General features: G+C 44.5%; 2 protein-coding genes across 2 annotated transcripts; both read left to right on the top strand.

Annotated features, from left to right (window-relative positions):
• Window positions 1–556: 556 nt before the first annotated feature.
• Window positions 557–1,475, top strand: LOC121874959 (uncharacterized protein DKFZp434B061-like; the record flags this gene model as incomplete). The annotated part of the gene is made up of 1 exon (XM_042379312.1): window positions 557–1,475. A coding segment is annotated over one exon (919 nt), but the record flags the coding sequence as incomplete, so codon positions are not given.
• A 342-nt stretch (window positions 1,476–1,817) lies between these two features.
• Window positions 1,818–11,614, top strand: LOC121874960 (signal recognition particle subunit SRP72-like; the record flags this gene model as incomplete). Its single annotated transcript, XM_042379313.1, is given in 3 exon segments — window positions 1,818–2,670; window positions 6,260–6,463; window positions 11,450–11,614. Coding segments are annotated over 3 exon segments (651 nt in total), but the record flags the coding sequence as incomplete, so codon positions are not given.
• Window positions 11,615–19,183: the final 7,569 nt, after the last annotated feature.

Here is a 19,183-nt window from a genome sequence, read left to right as displayed (position 1 = left end):
TCCATTCGTGAACCATCTCACGGTACACAGAGCCTCACCAACCATCTCCGGTACACAGAGCCTCACCAACCATCACGGCACACAGAGCCTCACCAACCATCTCCTGGTACCAGAGCCTCACCAACCATCTCCACCCCGGCCTCACCAACCATCTCCACGGTACAGGCCTCTGCCCATCTCAGTACAAGCCTCACAAACCATCTCCACATTCAGAGCCTCACCAACCATCTCACGTTACACAGAGCCTCACCAACCATCTCCTGACCACAGAGCCTCACCAACCATCTCCCACGGTACAGAGCCTCACCAACCATCTCCACGATTACACAGAGCCTCACCAACCATCCTCAGGACACAGAGCCTCACCAACCATCTCCTCATTACACAGAGCCTCACCAACCATCTCACGCACACAGAGCCTCACCAACCATCTCCTGACACACAGAGCCTCACCAACCATCTCCCGGTACACAGAGCCTCACCAGCTATCTCACAGTACAGAGCCTCCCAACCATCTCCGCATTACCTGAGCCTCCAACCATCTCACGGTACACAGAGCCTCACCAGCTATCTCACGGTACACAGAGCCTCACCAGCCATCTCACGGTACACAGAGCCTCACCAACCATCTCACGGTACACAGAGCCACCCACCATCTCCTGCACACAGAGCCTCACCAGCCATCTCACGGTACACAAGCCTCACCAGCCATCTCACGGTACACAGAGCCTCCAACCATCTCACGGTACCAGAGGCCTCACCAGCCATCTGGCGGTACCAGAGCCTCACCAACCATCTCACGGTTCAGGGCCTCACCAACCATCCACGATCACAGAGCCTCACCAGCCATCTCCACGGTACACAGCCTCACCAACCATCTCACGGTACAGAGCCTCACCAACCATCTCACGTACACAGAGCCTCACCAACCATCTCCTGACCAGGGCCTCAGCCCATCTCACGGTTCACAGAGCCTCACCAACCATCTCCCACGGTACTCAGAGCCTCACCAACCATCTCCACGGTACACAAGCCTCACCAGCCATCTCACGGTACACAGAGCCTCACCAGCCATCTCACGGTACACAGAGCCTCACCAGCCATCTCCACCGTACACAGAGCCTCACCAACCATCTCACGGTACACAGAGCCTCACCAGCCATCTCCACGGTACAGAGCCTCACCAGCATCTCACGGTACAGAGCCTCACCAACCATCTCACGGTACACAGAGCCTCACCAACCATCTCACGGTACACAGAGCCTCAGCTCCATCTCACGGTACACAGAGCCTCACCAGCTATCTCCTGTACCAGAGCCTCACCAACCATCTCCGGTACACAGAGCCTCACCAACATCTCACGGTACCAGAGCCTCACAACCATCTCACGGTACACAGAGCCTCACCAACCATCTCACATTACCAGAGCCTCACCAGCACTCTCAATAACCAGCTGCTCTCTTGGATCAATATAGGGTTTTCTTATCTCTCAATAATCACGTTCATTCCTTTTATTATAAGTTACTTCATATCTTAAATTATAGGACATTCTTCCCACTAGGAATATACTACATATAGCTGGATGGTATTATAATGAGGTTAAATATCATATGAAGAGGTAAGGTTTATAGTGGCAGAGTCGTATAGTGAGGGAAGTAGGTAGCGTGACTCGAGGGTGTGATGATAATACTGTATATTAACACAGGCTCAGTACAAGTGTAGTATATAAAACAGCTTTATTTTACTAGTTTGATAGGGGGGGGGATCAATGTATAATAGACTATGGTATATTCCTATTACCTAACAAGTAGAATGGATACTTCCACTATGTCGATCGTTGGGGAGGTTCAGGATCACCGCTACACAGCCAGCACTTACTTTTAAACGATGAGGGGGTAGCACACCGTCGATGGACCGGGCTGAGACCTCTTTGCACTTGGTGACGGATTTCTTCAATGCAGCTGGTGAGACGACGAGCGGGGCTGGGGACGAGTGTTGCTGGCCCCTTCACGGTTATAAGAATGATCCTCTGGAAGGAGCTGCAGGCCCCTTATATTGGAGATCTCGAGCCGGCAGATGACCTCTCTTAATTAACACTAAAATGGGTGTTTCTAGACCGGCTGTTTGGTCAGGTAACAGAAGTGCTGGCTGGACGGTAGTTTGTTGAGGTAACACGGTCATGATCACGTGGCAGTGAGAACTGTTCCCTTCGTGACTGTGACTTCACTTTAATTACTGTAGGGTGTGTAGGGTGAACATGTGCTCCCCTGGTTACTACTAAGTCTATGTTATTCTGCTGGCCTGGATGCTTTGGTCTGTTAGATAAACATTATAGAATAAACAGAACTTGGTACTTTATATCCACATTGTACGTCATGTCGCGGTGTGATGCATTTCAGGGTACAACAAGGTCACTGTCTACAGCTGCTGGGGCGGGAACGTGAGGCTCTGGCCATCTACAACAGCGTGCTCAAGTCCAAGCCAGAAGACCCAGCCCTCCTGGCCATCATCAACAACAACTTGGTCTCCATCAACCGAGCGGCTAATGTCTTTGACTCCCGCAAGAGGATGAAGACTGCCATGGCGCCCGGCCTGGAGCACAAACTGACCAGCTACCAGCGCTCTACCATCAGCCTCAACCACTGCCTCCTGGCTTACCACACTAACCAGGTACTGTAGTGTGTGAACCTCCTGTACTGTATCTATCCTATGGGCTGTAAGTTGTGGAATCATTGGGTTTTATCATATAAGTTTGTGTATACATCATATACATTCTTTCTTCTTTACTTATACAAGTTGACAATCCCTTATCCGAAATCCTTGGGACCAGATGCATTTCGGTTTTTGGAATTTTTAGGATTTCAGAATGGTTAGTTTTTTTTTTTTTTTTTTTATAGGAATCAGCCCACTCGGGCACAGCAGGTCACTGACTCACATTGAGGCTGGGGGCTAAAATATAATAATAATTATAATAATAATAATAATAATAATAATCGCAATAATAATTCATAGGTCTAGGTCGTGGTTCTCACTTTTGATCTTTTTTTCATTTTTGTATTTCTTTATTATTATTATTTTATTATTACAGTATTATTGTTATCATTCTTATTTTATTTTTGTGTATAGTTAACCCCATTTGCCGCTGGGTTAATGTAACCCGGAGGGTCCCGCGTAAAGTGAGAAAAGCGTAAAGTGAATAACATAACATATGGGATTAATTGAAATGGAGTCCGGGCCGATCCCCAAACTCCACTTTTTGATGACACACAACTATGTTGTAGTAAAAATATTATCTTAACTTTATGATGGTATGCACACACAATTAATAATTAAGAGAAATATCAATAATATTAGGTTTTTTAACACTTACATTAGTAGAAAAAATGGCTGGGCACACGGGGATGGCCGGTTGGTTCCGAGGCAGAGGGCAGATTATTGGCCCTCACCTGTGTCACTTGTATCAATTGTATCACTATCCACCACATGAGGCTTGCAGGGCCTCTTTGTCAAACTCCCCAAAGTCCATATAAGTCCATATCCTCACCATAATTATCACTATCACTGACTTGGGCCGGCTGTGGTGGGTGGCGGGTGAAGAACTGGTAATGTTTTGATGACTGGGCGACCTTGTGCGCACCATGTTCGCGCAGCTTACACAACATGGCGGATGGCGGGAGGTTTGGATCCAAAATGGCGCGGCTCGCCAGCCGCTCTCCGCGTAAAGGGGTACACGCACCGCGGAATGTGAGCATCCTGGGTTCCGGCAGGGCACCGCGTAAACGTGGAAACGCGGAATGCTGTAAAGTGAGGGTTAACTGTATTTTTTATTAAAAATTTTATTTACTATGAATAATTATTATTATTACTGTATTATCATTATTATTACCTGTACTATTATAATTATTATTATTATTATTACCTGTATTATTATAATTATTATTACTATTACTATTACATTTTCACCCCCCAGGCCCCGATGTGGGTCAGTGACATGTGCCCGGGTGGGCTAATACCCATTAAAAAAAAAAAAAAATTGCTCCACAAATTTTTTTTTCGGTTTTCGGAATTTCGGATAAAGGGTTGTCAACCTGTATGTGTATATATATATATATATATACAGTATAGTCTGCATTTACGCGGTCAAATGAACCCGTGGAGGTCCGCGTAAAACGAGAAACGTGTAAACGAAATAGCAGAACATATGGGATTAATGAAATAGAGACTGAGCCGACCCCCAAACTCCACTTTTTCTGACACAATACGTACCTTGTAGTAAAAATAACATCATAATTTTATGATGGTATTGACACACACATAATATCTAAATAAAAAACTACACTACTGTACAAATATAAAGGTGTTTAAAACTTTCGTTAGTAGAAGAGATGGGTCGGCACACGGGGATGGCGGCTGGTTCCGAGGCAGAGGGCAGATTAGTTGCCCTCCGGTGAATTACTATCACTATTCACAGAGGCTTGCAGGGCCTCCCTGACAAACCCCTCAAAGGTCATATCGTCACTGTCACTGACTTGGGCTGGCTGTGGTGGGTTGTGGGCGAAGAAGTCCGTAATACTACGTTGATGACTAGCATTGATGTTGTCATACATCTGAACATACGGCTCCATAATTTTCGACAGAAGGTTATTAGACACTTCATACCAATGCTTGACTGTGTCTTTGGCAAGATGAGCTTGATTTTCTCCGCCAACTCCAGGTAGTTCAAGGTTTCTCGGGGATGGTGGGGGTCCAGCGGAAGCCACTGTGAGGGGAATAGCGGGCACAAGAGAGAACTGTATACGCGTAGAACTGAAAACAATGAGACTGGCCCGGCTAGGTCAGCGACTTCTTCCCTCCGGTTGCAGGGCACGTCATGTTACATTAGACAATCACAGCTAGCGGCAGAGGGAGGTAAGGATGCATGGCCCAATCACAGCCCTATACGTCATATGACGTCAGCGATAACGTAAGAGCGACCTAATGCGCACCCTCCAGACGCCGCTTCCCGCATAAATGATGGAATGAACCGCGTAACTTAAAATTTTCATTCTGGCAAAGTGCCGGTTAAATGACCAAACGCGTAAACCAAATCAGCGTAAATGCAGACTACTGTATATAATTATTATTATTTTTTTTTTCAAAGTACAAGTTGTACCTCTCTAGTCCGGCATTCGGTGGTCCGGAATGATTTTAGTTTGCCCAATAGGTAGATAGGCAGCTTTTTTTTTTTTCTGAATTATTATTATTATTACAGGAATATTAAATTTTCGTCAGGCCCCAATGTGGGTCAGTGACCTGTTCCCGGGTGGACTAATCCCTGTAAAAAAACCAAAAAAACAACAAAGCTGCGGGAAATTAAGGTTTGTTTACATCCGGCAGTTTGGCTGCTCTCTCTCTCTGTTTGTCTATACAGAGTACAACATTTAACCCTTCAATATATATGAGCAGTAAATAAATGTTGTTTTCATATTCTTATGGAGAGTAATGACGATATGTTTTCACATGTGCGCACATACATACGTGATCTCACTTTTTCTTTTACCATTAATGGTTAGCTACTTCCATTGTTCCATTTAGTAACATTAAATAACATTACTTAAAACAACCATATTAATTTTACTACAGCTACAACCAGGGTCTTATTTTCTTCAGTTTTATATGTAGAACCAGTCAGTCACTGGTTTCGTAATCAACGAAAACAATGCTGTGTCATTTTCTCGTGTGTTTTAATATTCTACGTATTATTAATGAATTGTATTGCTCATTTTGTACACATAAACATTAATTCAATCAAAAAGACATTCAGTAATAAACAATAATGACTCTTTTGTACATAAGAGAAATGACGCTGTTTACACGATTGTGCACGACGTCTGAACGTTGGCGGGCCGTTCAAACCCGTCGAAATTCGAGTTTCTGCCGTCATAATTTTAAATTGTGTAGTGTTTTTTTGTGTGTGTTCAAATAAAAAACGTTGAATTAAATCTCGCGAAATTTGAGAACTACTGTTCGACATTTAACCCTTCAATATGTCTTCAAAGAGACCATGAAGCAGAGAAAGCGGTGCTAGTGCTTCCAAGCGTAAGAACAAGTCACTATCTATCCAGGAAAAGGGTGAATTTCCATGGTCCGGCACCGGTCAGGTTCCGAGGTTGCCGGACTAGAGAGGTACAACCTGTAATATGAAACACAAAGTAATTTAGTATATCCGTATTTTTTTAAATTCTTGTATTACTGTTTTAATTACATTGTATGGCCTCAGGATGAAGTGTGCAGAACAGAAGCTCAGAACCTGCAGAAGGAGTACCCACAGATGACCCTCAAAGTCCAGGTGATCAAGGCTGCACAGCTAGGTCGTGAGGGCAAGTTGGCAGAGTCCCGTGCTATACTCACAAAATGTCTGCAGGAAAACCCAGACCAGAACCTGAACCTGTCCCTGATGACCACACAGATACTGTTGTCTAAGGTGAGTAAGTCTGCCTCTACAACACCACCAGTAAACACAGTGTCTATTGCTGTGGCTCATGGTGTGGTAAGTAAACACGTACTTGAAGAATTGCTTTGTTGAGGAACTTGTACAGGTGACGGCAGGATTCAGAATGACTTCTGTATATTATTTAACAAACCAGTCAACTACTACAAAACATATAAGGAATGGACACTGTCTCATTCACTATAGTACAATGAAGCATGAGACCACAAGAGGGCAGCACTCGCACTGGAACAATTCTGATACACACACACACACACATGAACGTACACCTAGCAGACATCACACAACAAAGAATAATTTTACTCGGTCTCCTCCAATGGGCTGGCCAATTACTCCATTCCTCAGACCTCTGGTGGTGTAGCTCGCTGACCTGTTCCTTGTTGGTCAGAGGAGTGCAGTTGTTGTGGGGCACAGAGCTTATGGCTGCTATTGGCATCATAGGACAAAATTTTATTATGGGGAATACAAACGGGGCAGAGCCCAAGATCGTGGAGTTTTAAAGAATGCCCGTCACCAGTCATTTATTCTTATGTCTCCTCTCCAAACAAAAAACTTCCTTGTCCCGGGTACAGAAATGTGAGCAACAATAGCAGGCAAGTTTATATCTAATCCTCCCCCAGTTCTCAGAGTTAATGATGGCAGCTCCAGTGTTGCTAGGTCTGTGTTTTTCTCACTCAATTGAGCTGCTTTTGAGGGAAGCTAGCAGGAAAAAAATGGTGGTTGTGGATGCCATATTTTTTTTTTGGCTGTTTTTTTTACTGAAGCAAGTGGGTTTTGGGCTGTTTTTTTTTTAAAGCACACGACGTATTTTACCTTACCTTATAGATGTACAGGTAATTTGACAGACATGCGCCTTCTTCCCCCTCTCTCTTGAGGGCATGGCCTGTTTAGTTGACCTGACACTCTTGCGGCTTCATTGAAACCCATGTTGATGTTCTCCACTCTCCAGAATCCCCACAGCCATTTTACTCTCAACCGTGGTCAGTGGAGGAGATAAAATAGCATGCTTGAGCGACAGCATGTACTGTATACGTGTGCTGTAGTGGAATTGGGCAAATGGGCTAAGTATGGCAAAAAAATATAAGAAAGAAGATGGATCGTAAGTGTACCGGGTGATGAAACTAATACAACATACAAAACAACAGTTAGAGCCATCACAGTGATCCTGTAAACTAATACAACATACAAAACAACAGTTAGAGCCATCACAGTGATCCTGTAAACTAATACAACATACAAAACAACAGTTAGAGCCATCACAGTGATCCTGTAAACTAATACAACATACAAAACAACAGTTAGAGCCATCACAGTGATCCTGTAAACTAATACAACATACAAAACAACAGTTAGAGCCATCACAGTGATCCTGTAAACTAATACAACATACAAAACAACAGTTAGAGCCATCACAGTGATCCTGTAAACTAATACAACATACAAAACAACAGTTGGAGCCATCACAGTGATCCTGTAAACTAATACAACATACAAAACAACAGTTGGAGTCATCACAGTGATCCTGTAAACTAATACAACATACAAAACAACAGTTGGAGCCATCACAGTGATCCTGTAAACTAATACAACATACAAAACAACAGTTAGAGCCATCACAGTGATCCTGTAAACTAATACAACATACAAAACAACAGTTGGAGCCATCACAGTGATCCTGTAAACTAATACAACATACAAAACAACAGTTGGAGCCATCACAGTGATCCTGTAAACTAATACAACATACAAAACAACAGTTGGAGCCATCACAGTGATCCTGTAAACTAATACAACATACAAAACAACAGTTGGAGCCATCACAGTGATCCTGTAAACTAATACAACATACAAAACAACAGTTGGAGCCATCACAGTGATCCTGTAAACTAATACAACATACAAAACAACAGTTGGAGCCATCACAGTGATCCTGTAAACTAATACAACATACAAAACAACAGTTGTTAGAGCCATCACAGTGATCCTGTAAACTAATACAACATACAAAACAACAGTTAGAGCCATCACAGTGATCCTGTAAACTAATACAACATACAAAACAACAGTTGGAGCCATCACAGTGATCCTGTAAACTAATACAACATACAAAACAACAGTTAGAGCCATCACAGTGATCCTGTAAACTAATACAACATACAAAACAACAGTTAGAGCCATCACAGTGATCCTGTAAACTAATACAACATACAAAACAACAGTTAGAGCCATCACAGTGATCAACAGTTGCCATCACAATCCTGTAAACTAATACAACATACAAAACAACAGTTGGAGCCATCACAGTGATCCTGTAAACTAATACAACATACAAAACAACAGTTGGAGCCATCACAGTGATCCTGTAAACTAATACAACATACAAAACAACAGTTAGAGCCATCACAGTGATCCTGTAAACTAATACAACATACAAAACAACAGTTGGAGCCATCACAGTGATCCTGTAAACTAATACAACATACAAAACAACAGTTGGAGCCATCACAGTGATCCTGTAAACTAATACAACTCCACTTTTAAACACGAGGACATTATTTCAGTCTGTCTTATCAAAAACAAATGACAATAAAAATGTGAGAATTTCTGAACTGAAATTAACAGCTCACATTGATTGCCATTCAAGCATAAAAACTTTCAATCATCTGGCTGAACTTGTGAAAGATATTTCTTCCGAGGCAACATCCCCACATAGGACAAAATGTATGACACCTGTGAACAAAGTATGAGGACCCTGTATGGTGAATGAACTATGCAGTGATATCAGTGATAGTGAATACTCATTAATAATTGATGAAAGTACAGACATTACTACAAAAAAGACACTTTGTTGTTGTTCAGTATCCCAGCTATTAAAAGAAAAGAATTATTACATCATTCTTGGGCTTGATAGAACTGGAGAAAGGCACTGCGGTCACAACAGGGTATGGACACTAGGCCTGTACGCTAATTTGCATACCTTACTTATGTTTACACTTTTTTTTATTTCATATTATATAACATAATATCAAGTATAATAGTGCATGTCTGTGTGTGTATGATGTTGATACTTGTTTTAGTAATTAAATAAAATGTTTCTCCCTTCTGTTATACCTTTGTCTGTTCTCTTGAGCGTAATACATTATATTACTGATAATAATGGTTTTGGGGAAAGAGTTGGCGGTTTCGGGGCGGGTTTTGGGATGGGCTTGGGCGGGAATGCAGTCCACAACCTGGCAACCCTGGGCAGCACAGTTGCCGCCCCTCAAGAAGTTGCTGATTTTTTTGCCTCAACATTTGCAGGTGTGTCTTCTATGGCAGCTCAATCCTCAGAGTTCAAGCAGGTGTGTTGAGTAGAGGAGTCAAGGGCCCTGGATTTTGGAGTGAGACGTGGCGAGACATACAACATCATGTTCTCAATGAAAGAAATGAGAACCACCATCTCACTCACTGGAGACACTTCACCAGGGCCTGATGATATCCCATTTTCAATGATCCACCACCTTGAAGTTGAGGCACAGATCTTTCTATTGGAGATATATAACAGAATCTGGTGAGAGGGTGTCTTCCTGGCCTCATGGTGGGAGGCTACTGTCCTGCCTTTCAAGAAGACTGGAAAAGAGGGTCTTCTTCACCTGCTATATTCTAGTGGTTACAATGTCTCCTCATAGCTCTGACCTTCTGTATCTGCAAGCTTTTTTAAATGCTGGTCAACTCTCGATTTGTATACTACCTGCAGAAGAATGCTGTTCTTTCGCTGTATCAATCTGGCTTCCAGATGATGCTCTAGTTCATCTTGAGACCTCGGTGTGTGAGGCTTTTGCTCATCACCAACATGTAGTCTGCATTTTCTTCGACCTAGAGAAAGCATACAACACAACTTGGAGATTCGGCATCCTTAAAGAGGTTCACAATTTTGGATTGCAGGGAAATTTACCATCAATAATAGGTCAGTTCTTTGGACATCGCACTTTTAGGGTTCGTGTAGCCACAGAAATGTCAGCACCGCATATTGAGGAGGATTCCTCAGGGCAATGTCTTGAGTGTGACCCTATTTGCCATTGCAAAAAATGGGGTAACAACATCAGTTCCAGGTGGTGTGTCAGTCTCATTGTATGTAGATGATGGCCATTTGGTATGCAGCTTCCCACATGTCAGTGGTTGAATGTCGCATGCAACTTGCACTAGACAAGGTTTCACATTGGACCATAGAGCATGGTTTCAGATTTTCTCCCTAGAAGACTGTTGCTATGCATTTCTGCCACCTTCAAGGTGTTCACCCACATCCTGACCTACAGCTTTATGGTTGTTTCCTAGGCATTATCTTCGACAACTGGTTTATGTGGCAGCCACATATTCGTTACCTCAGAGAGTCTTGCCTGTGTGATCTCAAGTTATTGAGAGTCTTGAGTCACACGTTGTGGGGGTTTTGACCGAGGAACTCTGCTGCACCTTTACCACATGCTAGTTAGACCAAAACTGGATTATGAGTGTGAGGTGTACTCCTCAGCCACTGAGACTAGACTCAGTACGCTGAACTCTATCCATCATGCTGGGGTGCGCCTGGCTACTGGTGCCTTCAGGTCTTTGCCAATCCCAAGTCTACTAGTTGATGCTGATGAACCACTCCTTGATCTTGGACGTCAGTATCTCCAGGTCCAGTGTTGGTCTGCCTCCACCGCCTTCCACAGTCTGTAACCAACGAATAATAATTTTACTCTACCGTGACAATAATAATTTTACTTTACTTTGACAAATAATAATTTTACTCTACCTTGACAAATAATAATTGTACTCTACCTTGACAATAATAATTTTACTCTACCTTGACAAATATAATTTTGCTCTACTTTGACAAATAATAATTTAGCTCTACTTTGACAAATAATATTTTTGCTCTACTTTGACAAATAATAATTTAACTCTACCTTAACAAATAATGGTTAATGCTTTGTGTTGTAGGGGAAGAAGAAGGCAGCATGTGAGGTACTGACATCCCTGGAGGAGAGTGACATGTACCGACAGGGCGTTGTCTCTGCCTTAGTAGCACTCTACATGTCCCTGGGAGAACGTGATGGTGCCTCCGCGGTCCTCAGACAAGCTGTGGAATGGCACAAGAAGAACAAGGTGAGGAATTTGTATCCTGTAACCAGGAGAGTTTCTTGGTGATTCTATCATTATATAACCTTTGTGGCAGTGGTAAAAGGTGTAATGATGACCACTGTCCCTACAGCTAATACACTGTACACTGATGATGACCACTGTCCCTACAGCTAACACACTGTACACTGATGATGACCACTGTCCCTACAGCTAACACACTGTACACTGATGATGACCACTGTCCCTACAGCTAACACACTGTACACTGATGATGACCACTGTCCCTACAGCTAACACACTGTACACTGATGATGACCACTGTCCCTACAGCTAACACACTGTACACTGATGATGACTGACTGACCACTGTCCCTACAGCTAACACACACTGTACACTGATGATGACCACTGTCCCTACAGCTAACACACTGTACACTGATGATGACCACTGTCCCTACAGCTAACACACTGTACACTGATGATGACCACTGTCCCTACAGCTAACACACTGTACACTGATGATGACCACTGTCCCTACAGCTAACACACTGTACACTGATGATGACCACTGTCCCTACAGCTAACACACTGTACACTGATGATGACCACTGTCCCTACAGCTAACACACTGTACACTGATGATGACCACTGTCCCTACAGCTAACACACTGTACACTGATGATGACCACTGTCCCTACAGCTAACACACTGTACACTGATGATGACCACTGTCCCTACAGCTAACACACTGTACACTGATGATGACCACTGTCCCTACAGCTAACACACTGTACACTGATGATGACCACTGTCCCTACAGCTAACACACTGTACACTGATGATGACCACTGTCCCTACAGCTAACACACTGTACACTGATGATGACCACTGTCCCTACAGCTAACACACTGTACACTGATGATGACCACTGTCCCTACAGATAACACACTGTACACTGATGATGATGCACCACTGTCCCTACAGCAACACACTGTACACTGATGATGGTCACTGTTCCTACAGCTAACACACTGTACACTGATGATGACCACTGTCCCTACAGCTAACACACTGTACACTGATGATGACCACTGTCCCTACAGCTAACACACTGTACACTGATGATGACCACTGTCCCTACAGCTAACACACTGTACACTGATGATGACCACTGTCCCTACAGCTAACACACTGTACACTGATGATGACCACTGTCCCTACAGCTAACACACTGTACACTGATGATGACCACTGTCCCTACAGCTAACACACTGTACACTGATGATGACCACTGTCCCTACAGCTAACACACTGTACACTGATGATGACCACTGTCCCTACAGCTAACACACTGTACACTGATGATGACCACTGTCCCTACAGCTAACACACTGTACACTGATGATGACCACTGTCCCTACAGCTAACACACTGTACACTGATGATGACCACTGTCCCTACAGCTAATACACTGTACACTGATGATGACCACTGTCCCTACAGCTAACACACTGTACACTGATGATGACCACTGTCCCTACAACTAACACACTGTACACTGATGATGACCACTGTCCCTACAGCTAACACACTGTACACTGATGATGACCACTGTCCCTACAGCTAACACACTGTACACTGATGATGACCACTGTCCCTACAGCTAACACACTGTAGCACACTGATGATGACCACGTCCCACAGCTAACACACTGTACACTGATGATGACCACTGTCCCACAGCTAACACACTGTACACTGAAGATGACCACTGTCCTCAGCCAACACACACTGTACACTGATGATGACCACTGTCCCTACAGCTAACACACTGTACACTGATGATGACCACTGTCCCACAGCCAACACACACTGTACACTGATGATGACCACTGTCCCTACAGCTAACACACGCACACTGATGATGACCACTGTCCCTACAGCCATTATTCGTACACTGATGATGACCACTGTCCCTTTACAGCCAACATACACTGTAGTACACTGATGATGACCACTGTCCCTGAGCCAACACACTGTAGTACACTGATGATGACCACTGTCCCTACAGCCAACACACACTGTAGCACACTGATGATGACCACTGTCCCTTACAGCTAACACACTGTAGCACACTGATGATGACCACTGTCCCTACAGCCAACACACACTGCATACGATGATGACCCCACTGTCCTTACAGCTAACACACACACTGTACACCGATGATGACCACTGTCCCTGCTAATAACACACTGCAATCACCGATGATGACCACTGTCCCTTACAGCTAACACACTGTACACTGATGACCACTGTCCCTACAGCTAACACACTGTACACTGATGATGACCACTGTCCCTTACAGCCAACACACTGTACACTGATGATGACCACTGTCCCTACAGCTAACACACACTGTACACTGATGATGACCACTGTCCCTTACAGGCCAACACACTGTACACTGATGATGACCACTGTCCTACAGCTAACACACTGCACACTGATGATGACCACTGTCCCTACAGCTAACACACTGTACACTGATGATGACCATCCTCACAGCTAACACACACTGTACACTGATGATGGTCACTGTCCTCACAGCTAACACACACTGTACACTGATGACACCAACCCTACAGCCAACACACTGCACACTGATGATGACCACTGTCCCCATAGCCAACACACACTGCACACACTGATGATGACCACTGGCCTTACAGCTAAACACACTGTACACTGGAAGATGACCACTGTCCCTACAGCCAACACACTGCATACACTGATGATGACCACTGTCCCTACAGCCAACACACTGTACACTGATGATGACCACTGTCCCTACAGCCACACACTGTACACTTCAAGATGACCACTGTCCCTACAGCCACCACAATTGCACACTGATGATGACCACTGTCCCTACAGCTAACACACTGTACACTGATGCATTTAAACCACTGTCCCTACAGCCAACACACACTGTACACTGATGATGAGACCACTGTCCTCACAGCCAACACACTGCACACTGATGATGACCACTGTCCCTACAGCCAACACACTGCACAGCTCGATGATGACCACTGTCCCACAGCCAACACACTGTAGTACACTCACGATGACCACTGTCCCTACAGCTAACACACTGTAGCACACTGATGATGACCACTGTCCCTACAGCTAACACACTGTAGTACACTGATGATGACCACTGTCCCTACAGCCAACACACACTGTAGTACACTGGATGATGACCACTGTCCCACAGCTAACACACACTGTACACTGATGACGACCACTGTCCTTACAGCCAACACTGCACACTGATGATGACCACTGTCCCTACAGTAGCCAACACACTGTACACTGATGATGACCATCGTCCCACAGCCAACACACTGTACACTGATGATGACCACTGTCCTACAGCCAACACACACTGTACACTGATGATGACCACTGTCCCACAGCTAACACACTGTACACTGATGATGACCACTGTCCCACAGCTAACACACTGTACACTGATGATGACCACTGGGTCCTACAGCTAACATTAATTGCACACTGATGATGACCACTGTCCCTACAGCTAACACACTGCACACTTATTATTTAATTCACTGTCCCTGTGCCAACACACTGTACACTGATGATGACCACTGTCCCTACAGCTAACACACTGTACACTGATGATGTGTCACTGTCCTCACAGCTAACACACTGCACACTGATGATGACCACTGTCCCTACAGCTAACACACACACTGTACACTGATGATGACCACTGTCCCTACAGCTAACACACTGTACACTGGATGATGACCACTGTCCCACAGCCAACACACTGTACACCGAAGATGACCACTGTCCCTACAGCCAACACACACACACTGCACACTGATGATGACCACTGTCCCTACAGCTAACACACTGTACACCGATGATGACCACTGTCCCTACAGCTAACACACTGTAAGTACTGATGATGACCACTGTCCCCTACAGCTACACATCACACTGATGATGACCACTGGCCTTACAGCTAACACACTGTACACTGATGATGACCACTGTCCCTACAGCTAACACACACTGTACACTGATGATGACCACTGTCCCTACAGCTAACACATACACTGTACACTGATGATGACCACTGTCCTGCTAGAAATACCACTGGTATAATTGATGATGACCACTGTCCCTTACAGCTAACACACACTGTACACTGAGGATGACCACTGTCCCTACAGCTAACACACTGTACACTGATGATGACCACTGTCCTACAGCTAACACACTGTACACTGATGATGACCACTGTCCCTTGCTAGGCCAACATTAATCGCATACCGATGATGACCACTGTCCCTACAGCCAACACACTGTACACTGATGATGACCACTGTCCCTACAGCCAACACACTGTAGCACACTGATGACACACTGTCCTGCTAGCCACACTGCAGTACACTGATGATGACCACTGTCCCTTGCTGAAATAACACACTGTAGTACACTGATGATGACCACTGTCCCTACAGCTAACACACTGTAGCATACCGATGATGACCACTGTCCCTGCATAGCCAACACACTGTAGTACACTGATGATGACCACTGTCCTCACAGAGGCTAACACACTGTAGCACACTGATGATGACCACTGTCCCTACAGCTAACACACTGTACACTGATGATGACCACTGTCCCTACAGCTAACATACACTGTACACCGATGATGACCACTGTCCCTACAGCTAACACACTGTACACTGATGACAGACCCACTAACCTACAGCCAACACACTGCACACACTGATGATGACCACTGTCCCTACAGCCAACACACACTGTACACTGATGATGCACCACTGTCCTTACAGCCAACACACTGTACACTGATGATGACCACTGTCCCTACAGCAACACACTGTACACTGATGATGACCACTGTCCCTACAGCTAACACACTGTACACTGATGATGACCACTGTCCCTACAGCCAACACACTGTACACTGATGATGCACCACTGTCCCTACAGCCAACACACTGTACACTGATGATGACCACTGTCCCTACAGCCAACACACTGTACACTGATGATGACCACTGTCCCTACAGCTAACACACACTGTACACTCGATGATGACCACTGTCCCTACAGCTAACACTGTACACGATGATGACCACGTCCCTACAGCTAACACACTGCACACTGATGATCACCACTGTTTCTACAGCCAACTTCCATATTAACTGATGATCACCACTGTTTCTAAGGCTAGCCAACTTACACTGATGATCACCATCACTGTCCCTACAGCCAACTTACACTGATGATGACCACTGTCCCTACAGCTAACTTTACACTGATGATGACCACTGTCCTCAGGCCAACTTACACTGATGATCACCATCACTGTTTCTACTAACTTACACTGATGATCACCACTGTTTACTGCTAACTTACACTGATGATGACCACCATCCCTACAGCTAACTTACACCGATGATCACCACTGTTTCACTGCTAACTTACACTGATGATCACCACTGTCCCTACAGCCAACTTACACTGATGATCACCACTGTTTCTACAGCTTAATCTCACACTGATGATCACCACTGTTTCTACTAAGCAAATTACACTGATGATCACCACTGTCCACAGCTAATTTATACACCGATGATCACCACTGTCCCTACAGCTAACTTACACTGATGATCACTTCACTGTTTCTACTGCTAACTTACACTGATGATGACCACTGTCCCTACAGCCAACTTACACTGATGATCACCACTGTTTCTACTGCTAACTTACACTGATGATGACCACTGTCCTTAGCTAACTTACACTGATGATCACCACTGTTTCCTACATTAACTTACACTGATGATCACCACTGTCCCTTGTTATGCTAACTTTACACTCGATGACCACTGTTTCTACTGCTAACTTACACTGATGATCACCACTGTTTCTACAGCTAATCTCATACTGATGATCACCATCGTCCCTTGGGCTACAGCTAACTTCTACACCGATGATCACCACTGGTCAGTTAATAACTTACACTGATGATCACTGTCCCTACAGCCAAATTTACACTGATGATCACCACTGTTTCTACAGCTAACTTACACTGATGATGACCACTGTCCCTACAGCTAACTTTACACTGATGATGACCACCATCCCTACAGCTAACTTACACTGATGATGACCACTGTCCCTACAGCTAACTTACACTGATGATGACCACTGTCCCTACAGCCAACTTACACTGATGATCACCACTGCTCTCTACAGCTAACTTACACTGATGATGACCACTGTCCCTACAGCTAACTTACACTGATGATGACCACCATCCCTACAGCTAACTTTACACTGATGATCACCACTGTCCCTACAGCTAACTTACACTGATGATGACCACTTTCCTACAGCTAACTTACACTGATGATCACCACTGTCCCTACAGCCAACTTACACTGATGATGACCACTGTCCCTACAGCTAACTTTACACTGATGATGACCACCATCCCTACAGCTAACTTACACTGATGATCACCACTGTCCCTTGCTGTTAACCCCACACTGATGATCACCTCATCAACCCTACAGCCAACTTACACTGATGATCACCACTGTCTCTAGCCAACTTACACTGATGATCACCACTGCCCTATTGTTTCAACTTACACTGATGATCACCACTGTCCCTACAGCTAACTTCTACACTGATGATCACCACCGTCCCTACAGCTAACTTACACTGATGATCACCACTGTCCCTACAGCTAACTTACACTGATGATCACCACTGTCCCTACAGCTAACTTACACTGATGATCACCACTGTCCCTTGCCAGCCAACTTGCACACTGATGATCACCACTGTCCCTTGCCAGCTAACTTTACACTGATGATCACCACTGTCCTACAGCTAACTTACACTGATGATCACCACTGTTTCTTGCCAGCTAACTTACACTGATGATCACCACTGTTTTTACAGCTAACTTACACTGATGATGACCACTGTCCCTACAGCCAACTTACACTGATGATCACCACTGTTTCTACAGCTAACTTACACCGATGATCACCACTGTTTCTACAGCTAACTTTACACTGGATGATGACCACTGTCCCTACAGCTAACTTACACTGATGATGACCAATTGTCCCTGTTGCGCCAACTTACACTGATTGATGACCACTGTCCCTACAGCTAACTTACACTGACATCACTACTGTCCCTACAGCTAACTTGGCATACACTGATGATGACCACTACTTTGCCAGCCAACTTACACTGATGATCACCACTGTCCCTACAGCTAACTTACACCGATGATGACCACTGCTTCTACAGCTAACTTACACTGATGATCACCACTGTTTCTACAGCTAACTTACACTGATGATGACCACTGTCCCTACAGCCAACTTACACTGATGATCACCACTGTTTCACAGCTAACTTACACCGATGATGACCACTGTTTCCTACAGCTAACTTACACTGATGATCACCACTGTCCCTACAGCTAACTTACAC

This window comes from Homarus americanus, unplaced genomic scaffold (assembly GCF_018991925.1).
Source record: "Homarus americanus isolate GMGI-L3 unplaced genomic scaffold, GMGI_Hamer_2.0 scaffold58585, whole genome shotgun sequence".
NCBI classification, from domain to species: domain Eukaryota; kingdom Metazoa; phylum Arthropoda; class Malacostraca; order Decapoda; family Nephropidae; genus Homarus; species Homarus americanus.
The sequence above is the reverse complement of the archived record's forward strand: the minus strand, read 5'-3'. Positions and strand labels throughout refer to the sequence as shown.